General features: G+C 50.8%; 1 protein-coding gene across 1 annotated transcript in view; it reads right to left on the bottom strand.

The window, feature by feature from the left end:
• Positions 1–7,478: 7,478 nt before the first annotated feature.
• The window catches only part of LOC145354547 (uncharacterized), a 136,541-nt gene continuing 130,245 nt past the window's right edge, over positions 7,479–13,774 (bottom strand). The window contains exons 60-62 of the mRNA XM_080205999.1: positions 11,112–11,300; positions 10,035–10,124; positions 7,479–9,088 (exon numbers count right to left, since the gene is read on the bottom strand). Coding sequence (XP_080062125.1) covers positions 9,039–9,088; positions 10,035–10,124; positions 11,112–11,300 — 329 coding nt within the window. The 3' untranslated portion in view covers positions 7,479–9,038. The remainder of the gene's footprint in view (positions 9,089–10,034; positions 10,125–11,111; positions 11,301–13,774) is intronic.

Raw genomic sequence — 13,774 nt, 5'->3', positions numbered from 1 at the left:
CGAGGCATCTTGAAGGCAATTGCTTGATAGAGCAGACGCAGCACGGTTTCATTAAAGGGAAGTCGTGTCTGACAAATTTACTGGAGTTCTATGAGGATGTGGCTAGGGCGGTGGATAGAGGAGAGCCGGTGGATGTGGTCTTTCTGGATTTTCAGAAGGCGTTTGACAAAGTACCTCACAAGAGGTTATTGCAGAAGGTCGAGGGACATGGAGTTGGGGGTAGGGTGTTAGCGTGGATAGAGGATTGGCTGTCAAATAGGAGGCAGAGAGTGGGGGTCAACGGGTGCTATTCGGATTGGCGGATGGTGACTAGTGGAGTGCCCCAGGGGTCGGTGCTGGGGCCTCAGCTTTTTACCATTTATATAGATGATCTGGAGGAGGGAACCGAGTGTAGGGTGTCGAAATTTGCTGATGACACCAAGATTGGGGGAACGGCAAATTGTGCGGAGGGTGTGGAGAGTCTGCAGAAGGATCTAGATAGGCTGGGCGAATGGGCCAGGAAATGGCAAATGGAATTTAATGTTGGCAAGTGTGAGGTGGTCCACTTTGGTAAGAATGATGGTAGGAAGGACTATTACTTACGTGGAGAAAAACTGCAGCAGGCGACGGTGCAGAGGGACCTCGGGGTCCTTGTGCATGAGTCGCAAAAACCCAGCTTGCAGGTGCAGCAGGTGGTCAGGAAGGCGAATGGGATGCTGGCCTTCATAGCGAGGGGGATTGACTATAAAAGTAGGGAGGTCTTGCCGCAGCTGTATAGGGCATTGGTGAGGCCGCAGCTGGAGTACTGTGTGCAGTTTTGGGCGCCGCACCTGCGCAAAGATATTTTGGCCTTGGAGGGAGTGCAGAGGAGGTTTACTAGGCTGATACCGGAGTTGAGGGGGTTGAGCTATGAGGAGAGGCTGAATAAACTAGGCTTGTACTCGTTAGAGTTTAGAAGAATGAGGGGAGATCTCATTGAGACGTATAAGATGATGAATGGGATGGATAGGATAGAGGTGGAGAGACTCTTCCCGCTCAAAAAGACAGTAGGACTAGGGGGCACAGCCTCAAGATAAAGGGGGGGCGGTTTAGAACGGAGTTGAGGAGGAACTTCTTCACTCAAAGGGTGGTGAGTCTCTGGAATTCTCTGCCCGTTGAAGTGGTGGAGGCTACCTCGCTGAATATTTTTAAGACGCGGGTTGATGGGTTTTTGATAAGAGAGGGGATTAAGGGTTATGGGGAGAGGGCGGGAATGTGGAACTGAGCCACGACAGATCAGCCATGATCTTATTGAATGGCAGGGCAGGCTTGAAGGGCTAGATGGCCTACTCCTGCTCCTATTTCTTATGTTCTTATGAGTGCTGGCTCCCTGAGGTTGACCGAGCCTGCACTGACCTCTGACTTGTGACCCTTCATTCACTGGGGTCCGTTAGCTCACTCACTTCCTGTCAGCCTGGATTAGGTTCTCCAGTCTAGGGAGTGAGACATGAACCCACTACCCACTGACTCTGGTGAGTTCTCGTCACTGAGCTGGGACGATCAGCGAGGTGTAATATTGGTCATGGAGCTTGCACTACTTCCTGTGAATCATCAACAGGTCCTGGGTTTCCGATTTTATACAGACATGCGATATGGCTTCACTGACAAGGCCAGCATTTATTGCCCATCCCTAATTGCGCTCAAGAATGTGGTGGTGCGCTGCCATCTTGAATCAGTCCCTGACGTGTATGTATACCCAGAGTGCTGTTAGGGAGAGAGTTCCAGGATTTTGTGCTTGACACCACACTTGGTCAAATGTTGCCTTGATGTAAAGAGCTGTCACTCTCACCTCACCTCTGGAATTCAACCTTTTTGTCCATGTTTGAACCAAGGCTATGAAGAGGTCAGGATCTGTGTAGCCCTGGTGGAACCCATTGCTGAGAACATTGCTGAGCAAGTGTCACTTGATAGCACTGTTGATGACCCTTCCATCATTTTACTGATAATCAAGAGTAGACTGGGTAGTAATTGGCCGGATTGGATTTGTCCTTTTTGTATACAGGACATACCTGGGCAATTTTCCACATTGGTGGGTAGATGCCAGTGTTGTAACTGCATTGGAAGAGCTTGGCTAGGGGAGCGGCAAGTCCTGGAGTAGAAGACTTCAATACTGTTCCATGAATATTATCAGGGTTCATTGCCTTTGCAGTATCCAGTGCCTCCAGCTATTTTGTTATCTCATGTGGAGTGACTCGAATTTGCTGAACACTGGCATCTGAGATGCTGAGGACCACTGGAGGAGGCCGAGATGGATCATCCACTCAGCAATTCTGGCTGAAAATTATTGTGATTGCTTCAGTCTTTTGTACTGATGTGGAGGAGGTGATGGCCTCATGGTATTATCACTAGACAATTAACTCAGAAACTCAGCTACTGTTCTGGAGAGCTGGGTTTGAATCCCGCCACGACAGATGGTGGAATTTAAATGCAATCAAAAATATCTGGAATTACAAATCTGCTGATGACCATGAAACCATTGTTGATTGTTGGAAAAATCCATCTGGATCTCTAATGTCCTTAAGGGAAAGAAATCTGCCATCCATACCCCATCTGGCCTATGTGTGACTCCAGAGCCACAGCACTGTGGCTGACTCTCAACTGCCCTCTGAAATAGTCCAGCAAACCATTCGGTTCAAAGGCAATTACGGGTGGGCAATAAATGCTGGTCCAGCCAGTGATACCCATATCCTATAAATGAATAAAAAAATGTGCAGGGTCTCTCCATCATTGAAGATAAAGTATTTGTGGAACCTTCTCCTCGACGGAGCTGTAAATTGTCCACCCCATTTACAGTTGGACGTGGCAGGACTGCAGTGCTTAGATCTGATCGATATTTGATGGAAGGTGCAGGGGGGAAGAGGGGAGATTGGGGAAAGGAGGATTGCGAGCTGGAAGCGGTGAATAGATTCCATGGTCCCAGTATCTGTGTTGACACCAGAATCAGAGTTGACACCTGATCAGAGTTTTGTAACTGGCTGTGAAACAGTAGTAAGAACTGTGGGTGGATGCTCACTGAGTGTTTGTGAAGCGAGCGATTTATCTGGAACATGTGACCTGTTCACATTCAAAGCCACATCGAGTCATAAAGTCAGACCTCAAATGCATACATGCTAAAAGTATTTATTGAAATGTTTGACAGATTGATTTGGACAAGGAATAGCAACAGTTTAGGGAAAGGCAGAGTGAGACCGAAGAACCATTCCTGGTATGGTATCTAAGCTGCAGGAAAGCTTTAAAACCTTGTAGGAATTAGGTGCTAGCAACCTCCGCCCCCCCCCCCACAAAAATCAGCACCCAGGCATCTAGTGCTCTGTTGGCAATGAGACAGCAGGGGTATTCTCAGAAGCCAGGTCAGGTTTCTCAATCTCTGTTTACCCATCACCAAACCTGGAACCAGCGACTGATTTTACAGCCTGTTACCCTAAACACTGTCAGGGTGTACGGGGATACATTCTGATCAGCTAGTGATAAACAGTGAGGTTCCTCTTTAACCAGATTCCTGGACAGTGGATAATGAGTCTGCTTTGTTCACCTTGGTCACCTGCAACAGTGTCACAGCGACACTGCACCGACTGAGGCTTTGGGGCTATCACTGCGTGTAACATGAGAATTTCACCAACCCCAGTCCAGGTGTGTGGAGAGTGGGAGGGGGCAATGCGATGGAGCTGGTTGGGGGGGGGGGGGGGAGGATGGTTGGGGGGGGGGGGGAGGATGGTTGGGGGGGGGGGGTGGGGGGGGGGGGGGAGGATGGTTGGGGGGGGGGGGGAGGATGGTTGGGGGGGGGGGGTGGGGGGGGGGGGGGAGGATGGTTGGGGGGGGGAGGTGGGGGGGGTGGGGGGAGGATGGTTGGGGGGGGTGGGGGTGGGGGGAGGATGGTTGGGGGGGGGGGGGGGGGGGCTGGGGGCACATCAGACTGCCTCCTCCTCAATGGCCAAGGACTGTGAGTGTGCAGGAACTGGACAGAGCTGATACTGAGAAGCTGCTTCCTCGGGCTGAAGAATCTACATGATGTGGATGTGCCGGCGTTGGACTGGGGTAAACAGAGTAAAATGTCTGACAACACCAGGTTTTAGTCCAACCGATTTTATTTGATAGTAAACTCACAAGCTTTCAAGGGGACTCCTTCTTCGTTAGGTGAATGGAGAGTTCTGGCCTCGGACCAGTCTGGAGGCAATACACATCTCTTTAACCTGTGATCAGTGCTCCTTCCACACACATTGTTGGCCACTTTAGGACTTGAACAGCAGGTTAGGTGTAAAGATTCGCATTCTAATCAGTAATCTCTAAACTGTCTGTGCTTTATATGCTCTGTCTGAGGCCAGAACTCTCCATTCACCTGACGAAGAAGGAGTCCCCTCGAAAGCTTGTGAGTTTACTATCAAATAAATCGGTTGGACTAAAACCTGGTGTTGTCAGACTTTTTACTGAAGAATCTCACCAGCCTCTAGATAAAGCAATGATTAGACTGAGATCAAATTCCTTCCATCAAACGTTTGTGAATTTTGGGAATGCTCTGTCCCAAACAGTTACATCAGTGAATATTTTTGAGTCATTTACAACACAGAACAGAGGCCATTCAGCCCAGTGAGTCAATACCAGCTCCTCATAGCGTAATCCACTCTGGCCCTGTTACCATACAAGTTAATTTCTTTCCAGCACGCACGCACCCCATTGCCTTTGATTCAGTAACAGGATGGAGTGCAGCCCCTGGATAAGGAGAAACTGCAGATTCCAGTCTGATTGTATGATCAGGAAGGGCAGTACTGTGGTGGCCAGCGGTACAGTAAGTGGGTCAGCATTTCCGCTCAGCAATATTCATTTAGCTGCTGCTGAGTAAATTCTATGAGGAATCCACTTGGTTTGTTTTTTTTCAAAATATTGATTTTATTCCAAAAGAAGAATTTTACAATTTAAATAAGACAGGCTGTAAGATAGTTGGCTGGTTAGTGGAATCATTGTAACCTGCAGGCACCCTAATACACCAGAGAAACATTACAACAGCACACGTAACTCTGCGAAGGAATGGAAATACAGATACTGAATGCATAGGCCCCACATCATTCCCCTTCACCTCTGGGCCACTCAGCCCATTCAGAGCTCATATAGGATTTCAACCAGTCATCTCTGCCCTCCTGCTGCGCACCCCCCCCCAACTGCAACATTACAGCTCTGCTGTCAGTATCCCTGCTTCTCAAACTCTTGCTCAGCTTCATGTTAGAATGGTGATCCAAGACATCCCAGTGTTTAGCTGTTGGCCTGTTAAAGCTGGCAGCTGACTGACTCCAGTGAGAACGAATGGAGTCCACTGCCTTGTGGGTTTACATTTTCTTCAAGCCTCATGAACTTGCTGATGTGCTTGCTCCAGAGGAGCTGAGATCTAAAGCTCTCATTCTGCTGAATTTATCTGCTTTTCCCTCCTGCTATTCTGTACCTGGGGAAATCAGTCCTGGGTTGGGTGGAGGAATGTCTGCCTACACAGGGACTGTCAGCTCACCCTCCTGGGCTGAGGGGCGGTCAACCTACCCCTGGGCCGAAGGGTGGTCAGCCTCCCCCCCGGGCCGAGGGGTGGTCAGCCTCCCCCCCGGGCCGAGGGGTGGTCAGCCTCCCCCCCGGGCCGAGGGGTGGTCAGCCCTCCCTGTGGGCCGAGGGGTGGTCAGTTCTTCCTGTGGGCCGAGGGGTGGTCAGCCTCCCACTGGGCCGAGGGTGCGGTCAGCTCTCCCCGTGGGCCAAGGGTGCAGTCAGCTCTCCCCGTGGGCCAAGGGTGCGGTCAGCTCTCCCCGTGGGCCAAGGGTGCGGTCAGCTCTCCCCATGGGCCGAGGGGGCGGTCAGCTCTCCCCATGGGCCCAGGGTGCGGTCAGCTCTCCCCGTGGGCCGAGGGGCGGTCAGCCTCCCACTGGGCCGAGGGGCGGTCAGCTCTCCCCGTGGGCCGAGGGGTGGTCAGCTCTCCCCGTGGGCCGAGGGGTGGTCAGCTCTCCCCGTGGGCCGAGGGGGCGGTCAGCTCTCCCCGTGGGCCAAGGGTGCGGTCAGCTCTCCCCGTGGGCCGAGGGGCGGTCAGCCTCCCACTGGGCCGAGGGTGCGGTCAGCTCTCCCCGTGGGCTGAGGGGTGGTCAGCTCTCCCCGTGGGCCGAGGGTGCGGTCAGCTCTCCCCATGGGCCAAGGGTGCAGTCAGCTCTCCCCGTGGGCCGAGGGGGCGGTCAGCTCTCCCCATGGGCCAAGGGTGCAGTCAGCTCTCCCCGTGGGCCGAGGGGGCGGTCAGCTCTCCCCATGGGCCAAGGGTGCGGTCAGCTCTCCCCGTGGGCCAAGGGTGCGGTCAGCTCTCCCCATGGGCCGAGGGGGCGGTCAGCTCTCCCCATGGGCCCAGGGTGCGGTCAGCTCTCCCCGTGGGCCCAGGGTGCGGTCAGCTCTCCCCGTGGGCCGAGGGGTGGTCAGCTCTCCCCGTGGGCCGAGGGTGCGGTCAGCTCTCCCCATGGGCCAAGGGTGCAGTCAGCTCTCCCCGTGGGCCGAGGGGGCGGTCAGCTCTCCCCATGGGCCAAGGGTGCAGTCAGCTCTCCCCGTGGGCCGAGGGGGCGGTCAGCTCTCCCCATGGGCCAAGGGTGCGGTCAGCTCTCCCCGTGGGCCAAGGGTGCGGTCAGCTCTCCCCATGGGCCGAGGGGGCGGTCAGCTCTCCCCATGGGCCCAGGGTGCGGTCAGCTCTCCCCGTGGGCCGAGGGGCGGTCAGCCTCCCACTGGGCCGAGGGGCGGTCAGCTCTCCCCGTGGGCCGAGGGGTGGTCAGCCTCCCACTGGGCCGAGGGGCGGTCAGCTCTCCCCGTGGGCCGAGGGGGCGGTCAGCTCTCCCCGTGGGCCGAGGGGGCGGTCAGCTCTCCCCGTGGGCCGAGGGGGCGGTCAGCTCTCCCCGTGGGCCAAGGGTGCGGTCAGCTCTCCCCGTGGGCCGAGGGGGCGGTCAGCTCTCCCCGTGGGCCGAGGGGCGGTCAGCTCTCCCCGTGGGCCGAGGGGGCGGTCAGCCTCCCACTGGGCCGAGGGTGCGGTCAGCTCTCCCCGTGGGCCGAGGGTGCGGTCAGCTCTCCCCGTGGGCCGAGGGGCGGTCAGCTCTCCCCGTGGGCCGAGGGGCGGTCAGCCTCCCACTGGGCCGAGGGTGCGGTCAGCTCTCCCCGTGGGCCGAGGGGTGGTCAGCTCTCCCCGTGGGCCGAGGGGTGGTCAGCTCTCCCCGTGGGCCGAGGGGTGGTCAGCTCTCCCCATGGGCCCAGGGTGCGGTCAGCTCTCCCCGTGGGCCGAGGGGCGGTCAGCCTCCCACTGGGCCGAGGGGCGGTCAGCTCTCCCCGTGGGCCGAGGGGTGGTCAGCTCTCCCCGTGGGCCGAGGGGGCGGTCAGCTCTCCCCGTGGGCCGAGGGGGCGGTCAGCTCTTCCCGTGGGCCGAGGGGGCGGTCAGTTCTTCCCGTGGGCCGAGGGGCGGTCAGCTCTCCCCGTGGGCCGAGGGGCGGTCTGCTCTCCCCGTGGGCCGAGGGGCGGTCAGCCTCCCCCACTCCAAGGGACGGTAAGCCTTCCCCCTAGACCGAGGAGAGTTCTTCAACTCCATGGCACGGGGTTTCGGCCATCCCATGTTAAATGTCCTAAAGTAAAGGTCACGACCTTCCCTGGGTCTCATTATACAGTGAATACTGGAACCATTCTGCTGCTGTTGTTGACCAGCTACAGGGACATGATGGACATCTGACTGCCTCCTTCTCATTGGCCAAAGATTGTGAGTGTGAAGGGACTGCACAGTGCTGACACTGAGGAGCTTTTTCCTCTGGCTGAGGAATCTTCACCAGTCTCCGGGTAAAACACTGATCAAATAGACTGAGATCAAACTCCTTCCATCAAACGTTTGTGAATCTTGGGAATTCTTTATCCCAAATGTTGGCAGATGCTTCATCATTGAATATTTTTGAGTCATTTACAACACAAAGTGGCCATTCAGTCCATTGAATCAATGCAAGCTCCCCACAGAGCAGTCCACTCAGTCCCATTCCCACCATTTGATCACAGTGGCCCTGCAAATGTGTTTTCTTCGTCCAATCAATTTCCTTTTGGAATCAGTGATTGATTCTGCTTCCACCACTCTTGTGGACAGAGTCCCAGATCATTACCATTTGCTGTAACAAAGTTCCTCCTTGCATTCCCCTCTTGTCCAAAACCTTAACTCTTATGTCATCAGCCAATGAGAACAGCTTCTCCTGCCTACCGTATCTAAACCTGGCATAATCTTCTCCACCTCTATCAAATCTCCCCTCAAGCTCCTTTACTCCAAGGAGATCAGACCCAGCTTCTCCAACTTTAACCTTGGATGAAAAAAACCGCCTGGAAGCATCCTGGTAAATCTCCCTCTCAAGGACCCTCCCCTTCTTCCTAAAGTGCAGTGAACATGGCTGGATGTTATACTCTAACTGGGACCTAACCAGAGCTTTTATAAAGGTTTAGCATAGAGTAGGCTGAGATGGATTGACAGATCTTTAATCTCTTCAGGATATCAGGGATATGGGGAGCGGGAGGAAAAATGAATGAGGCAGACAATCATATCCATGATTAGATTGAATGGTGGAGCAGGCTCGTGGGCTGTGCAGTCTACTCCTGCTTCTAACTCTATGTTCTAACAATATTTGGTGGCCAATGGACAATAGATTGGGAGCATTGTCTAACCCATGTGACCACTGATTTGGGAGGTAGTTGACAGATTTCTAGAGTTGGCAATGATCTAAGACCAGGTAGAGAAAGGTGAGAAGGGAACCTCCTGCAGCAGAGGCTCACACAGATCAGTCACTATCCATCAGTTTTCATGGATATAATAACTGGTGGTTAGAACGACAGGTTAATATGCTGTATTACAGAAGGCACAAAAAAGACATTTGCATGCATTTTTCTTCCACAGTTAAGCTGCTGAATAAGGGTGTGATATATCGGCAAAATCACTGCCTGGCGCAAGAAGAATAGTAGCAGGAGACAATCATAAAGCCCCTTGAGCCTGCTCTGCATGAATCGTTTCATCACTTGGTGCCAAGAGCTCGTTTTCGGGTCCTCCTGTGTGATGTCTGACCTACAAAAAACAAAGTTCATTGAAAAACTCACAATTCCTTTCCTGAACAAGATCACAAGAGGAGAGGGCTCGACTGAGAAGGGTCTGGAGAGGAGGGGGTTGGACTGTGAAAGGGGTGTCATGGATTTGCCTAGTACCAGCAGGAACAAGAATTTAACAAGAAATGATCAGATACAATCCACCCAGCAACAGGTAAGAACCTGCACTGTAACAGAAGTAGCCAACCATCAAAGGAGATGATGAGATGCGACCTTTCACGTAACAAGATTAGCCCACCTTCAAACAGAATCTGGTTTAAATAGCTCTATCATCAGGTAACAGCTTACTAGATGGCTAAAAGATCAGTGGAGGAATGTAAAAGTGGCGAGATGTAGACAACCTATATGCACAGAAGGAAGAATCAAAGTGGAACCAATATAATTTCCTGCAGAAGCAGGCAGGCCAGTTTAACATCTCACAGTGGAGAAGCCATTTTAATTCTTAAAAGTTTTTAGAGGCAAGGTAGTGCAGAAACTTCTGTAAAGGCAATTTAAATTTCTTCGCTGGACCAGGATTTGGTCATCTGCCTTGTATTGTGTGGTAACTATAAGCTGGATTTGACTTGCAGATTTATTTAACTTGGATGTTGTTGGCAATGGGAATTCAGGAATCGCACATACATATATTTTGGAACAAGGGATAATTTTGATATAAACAGTGTGAGAGTTTAGTTATTCTGACTGGGAGTTCCACGCGAATCCTCATACCATTCCAAAAACAAAACTATATACCACGGTGAACCAGTGTTTCAATAAAGACACATCCGTGTAGTTTGTGATAGGTCAGGAAAGGAAGGGGCTCGATGACAAAAGGGGGCTGGAGAGGAGGGGATTGGACTGTGAAATCACGATAAAGAAGCTCAGACTATAATGTCCAGCTCCTCTGTGTCTCTCATTGCATTGATTACCTGTAGCTTTCCGTCTCCTTTCCTTCTGATCAGCCTGTAGCTCAAGGTTCTCATGGGAGAACCACGCAGCATAAGATTCCCCAGGTTTCTCTGTAACAGAAATCAGCAAAACATGAGCTGAATTGCCAGGGCCTAATCCTTCCCGTGCCCATCATCCCATCCCCTGCAAAAACCTTCATACAGTGATAACACGTGGAGATATATACTGCCCAGAAAGACTGAGCTCCTTCATTGATATTCTGATAAATTGGAGGCAATTATATTAGTTGGAGGAAAGCCAGGGGTGGGGGGGGGTCACGCAGGATAGCCATCTGTTAGGAGGTTGATGAATCTTTGCCTCCTCCCAGGCCAGAGGATTCTTAAAAATCTTTATTCCGTTCTTAAAGTTACAAAGCCGATGTGCAGAGTGAACCGGGCAGACATTCCATCAGTTGCTAGTCTGGGTAAGCAGTGAAGGATTCTTGCTGATAATCTTGTTATGATGAATGCTAAATATATTTTGGTGATGGCTGTGTATTAATGAACCGAAGGGTGATGTTACTGTCAGTGATAGAAATTCACTCCCTGTTACAATCCTTCAGGAACAGCTCTGACCTGCACAGTATTCCAACACCAACCTCTTTACAAATCCTCAATTTTCCACTCTGTTCCTAACCAGATAGTCCACAAGATCTTTACAAGTCACTTTGCCCACTTCTTGAGATCGAGAAAAGCAGCATAAGCATCCATCTGGTGAACTGTAGATTAAGATATCGCTTTAATCCACACTTTGCTTGGGGTGGATATCAGTGGGTTTAATGGGCTTACACTAGATACAGAATAACTAACAACCTGGTGCTGGTAAGGGCCTGTACATCTGGGTTATGATCAACAGACAGCTGGGTAGGGCAAAGATATGGCATGCTAAGAAAGAACTTCAATACCAATATAAAGGGATATGGGCCAAAAGTGGGCAATTGGGACTAGCTGAATGGTAAAAAAGGGCGGCATGGACAAGTTGGGCTGAAGGGCGCGTTTCTATACTCTAAACCTCTATAACTCTATGACCAACAGTCTAATCAGTGAAGGAGAACCCACCTTTTGACAACTCCTCTAGTTCAGCCTCGCTCCTGTAGGTTGTGTCCTGCCAAACCCCTCCTAAGGAATGTGAAGTTTCAGAGGCAGCTGATTGGCTGGAGGAGCTGCGTGACGTTTCAGACATGTGATGGGCTCTGGATCCATCTGATTGGCTGGAGAAGCTGGATGATGTGTGATGGGATCTACTGGCTGCAATTTAAACAGGAGACATTTACAAATCCTGATTTGTCATATATACAGTGATTCAGCATATACCCTGTACTCAAAACAGGCCAGCAGCAGGATGTGTGAAGCCCACCCGTGCATTGTATAGGAAGAGCCAGGGAGTGAAATTATACAGCCTGCTTTTGGGCCCCTTATCCATCTATCTGCCTCACTATCCTTCAGTGTCTGACTCTCTCTGTATTTCAACCTCTATTTCCCTCCCTCTACATCGATGGAGATAATTTTCTAATTTATGGTGATAGTGATTTCAATAACTCTGGGCACAATGAGAACAATCTGGGTCACGGTGAAAGTTTTTTAAAAGTTCTCTCCTGGGGTGTCGCCATTGCTGAATGGCCAGCATTTACTGCCCATCCCTAATCATCCTTGAGAAGGTGATGGTGAGCTGCCTTCTTGAATTACTGCAGTCCCTGAGGTGTAGGCACACCCACAGTGCTGTTAGGGAGGGTTACAGGACAATGAGAGACTTGGAGAGGAACCTCCAGTTGGTGGTGTTTCCAAGTATCTTTCATTCTAGATGGTGGTACTTGTGAGTTTGGAAGGTGCTGATGAAGGGGCCATGGTGAGTTCCTGCAGTGCATCTTTTAGATGGCACACACGGCTGTCACTGTGCCTCAGTAGTGGAGATAGTGAATGTTTGCCGATCGGGTGCCAATCTTTGGATTATGGTGAAAGTGATCACACTTGTCATGAAAGATATGGCTCTTTTCAAATAGCGATTTTTAATTCACTTATTAGAAACTTGCACTTTTAAAGAACAGATTTTTGTAACCAGGTGAGAAAGGACGATGGGATATCATAGCCAAGACGGCTGCCCCAATTCCTATCACCATACCTTCCACAATCCACTTCACGGGCTTGGAGACACAGGAGCCTCAAAGATCCCACCAGAGACAATAAACCCATGAAGAATGTTAAAGTCTCTATCTCCTGTTCATTAACAGCACATAATGTCAAGCACCTAAGATTCAACTGTTGAAGATGGGACATTAAATCTAATTACTTGGGTCATGAGACAATGCATAAGGTAACTTTGCAAACATGAGCTAATCAAATTAACTCTTGGAATATGTGTACAACAGTCTTATTTTGGATTCTCCTTCAGACAGTGGAGAGAGCGAGTTGCATGACGAGCAAACCCCTTTTGTGTGTTAAAAGACAATTTTACAGAGTTAATGCTGAGGCTGAACTGAAGACAGGCAGTTTAAGCTCTGAGCATTGCTCTCTCTCATAAGAACATAAGAAATAGGAGCAGGAGTAGGCCATCTAGCCCCTCGAGCCTGCCCCACCATTCAATAAGATCATGGCTGATCTGAAGTGGCTCAGTTCCACTTTCCTGCCCTCTCCCCATAACCCTTAATCCCCTTGCCTACCAAAAACCTATCTACCCGCGTCTTAAATATATTTAGCGAGGTAGCCTCAACCACTTCAACGGGCAGAGAACTCCAGAGATTCACCACCCTTTGAGTGAAGAAGTTCCTCCTCAACTCCGTTCTAAACCAAATGTGGACTGGGGGAGCGCGTTGGAAGGTAGGTCTGCTGAGGAGCAGTGGAGGATCTTTAAGGAGATCTTTCTTGGTGCTCAGCAGAAATTTATTCCGATGGTTAAAAAGGACAGTAGGAAGAGAGGTAATAAGCCGTGGATAACGAAGGAGGTGAAGGAAAGTGTTAAATTAAAAGCGGAGGAATTTAGAGTAGCTAAGAGCAGTGGGCGAGAAGAGGATTGGGAAAGGTTTAAATGTCAACAAAGATTGACAAAGAAGTTGATAAAGGAGGGTAGGAGAAGCTATGAGGCTGGGCTAGCACTTAATATAAAAAAGGATAGCAAGAGTTTTTATAAATATATAAAAAGGAAGAGGCTGGCTAGGGTGAACGTTGGTCCTTTAGAGGATGAGAAAGGGGAACTAGTGGTAGGGGATGGGGATATGGCTAAGGTCTTGAATAACTTTTTTGTTTCTGTCTTCACGGAGGAGGACGTGAATAATTTGCCGGGTGTTAGAGATGGAAAGGTGGTAGGAATGGAGGGTCTTAATGACATTACTGTTACTAGAGAGGTGGTGCTCGACAGACTGGAGGGGCTGATTGTGGACAAGTCCCCAGGACCGGATGGAATGCATCCGAGGGTTCTGAAAGAAATGGCGGAGGTTATAGTGGATGCCTTGGTGGTTATTTTCCAGACGTCGCTGGATTCCGGGGAAGTGCCGGAAGATTGGAAAACGGCTAATGTTACGCCGTTGTTTAAGAAGGGTGCCAGGCAAAAGGCGGGGAATTATAGGCCGGTTAGTTTAACGTCTGTTGTAGGTAAAATGTTAGAATCCGTCATTAAGGAGGAAATTGCGAGGCATCTTGAAGGGAATTGCTTGATAGGGCGGACGCAACACGGTTTCATTAAAGGGAAGTCGTGTCTGACAAATTTACTGGAGTTCTATGAGGATGTG

Source organism: Carcharhinus amblyrhynchos, chromosome 17, assembly GCF_965287045.1.
Source record: "Carcharhinus amblyrhynchos chromosome 17, sCarAmb.v2.hapA, whole genome shotgun sequence".
Taxonomy (NCBI): domain Eukaryota; kingdom Metazoa; phylum Chordata; class Chondrichthyes; order Carcharhiniformes; family Carcharhinidae; genus Carcharhinus; species Carcharhinus amblyrhynchos.
Note: the sequence above shows the minus strand (reverse complement) of the source record. Positions and strands in the feature narration are given on the sequence as shown.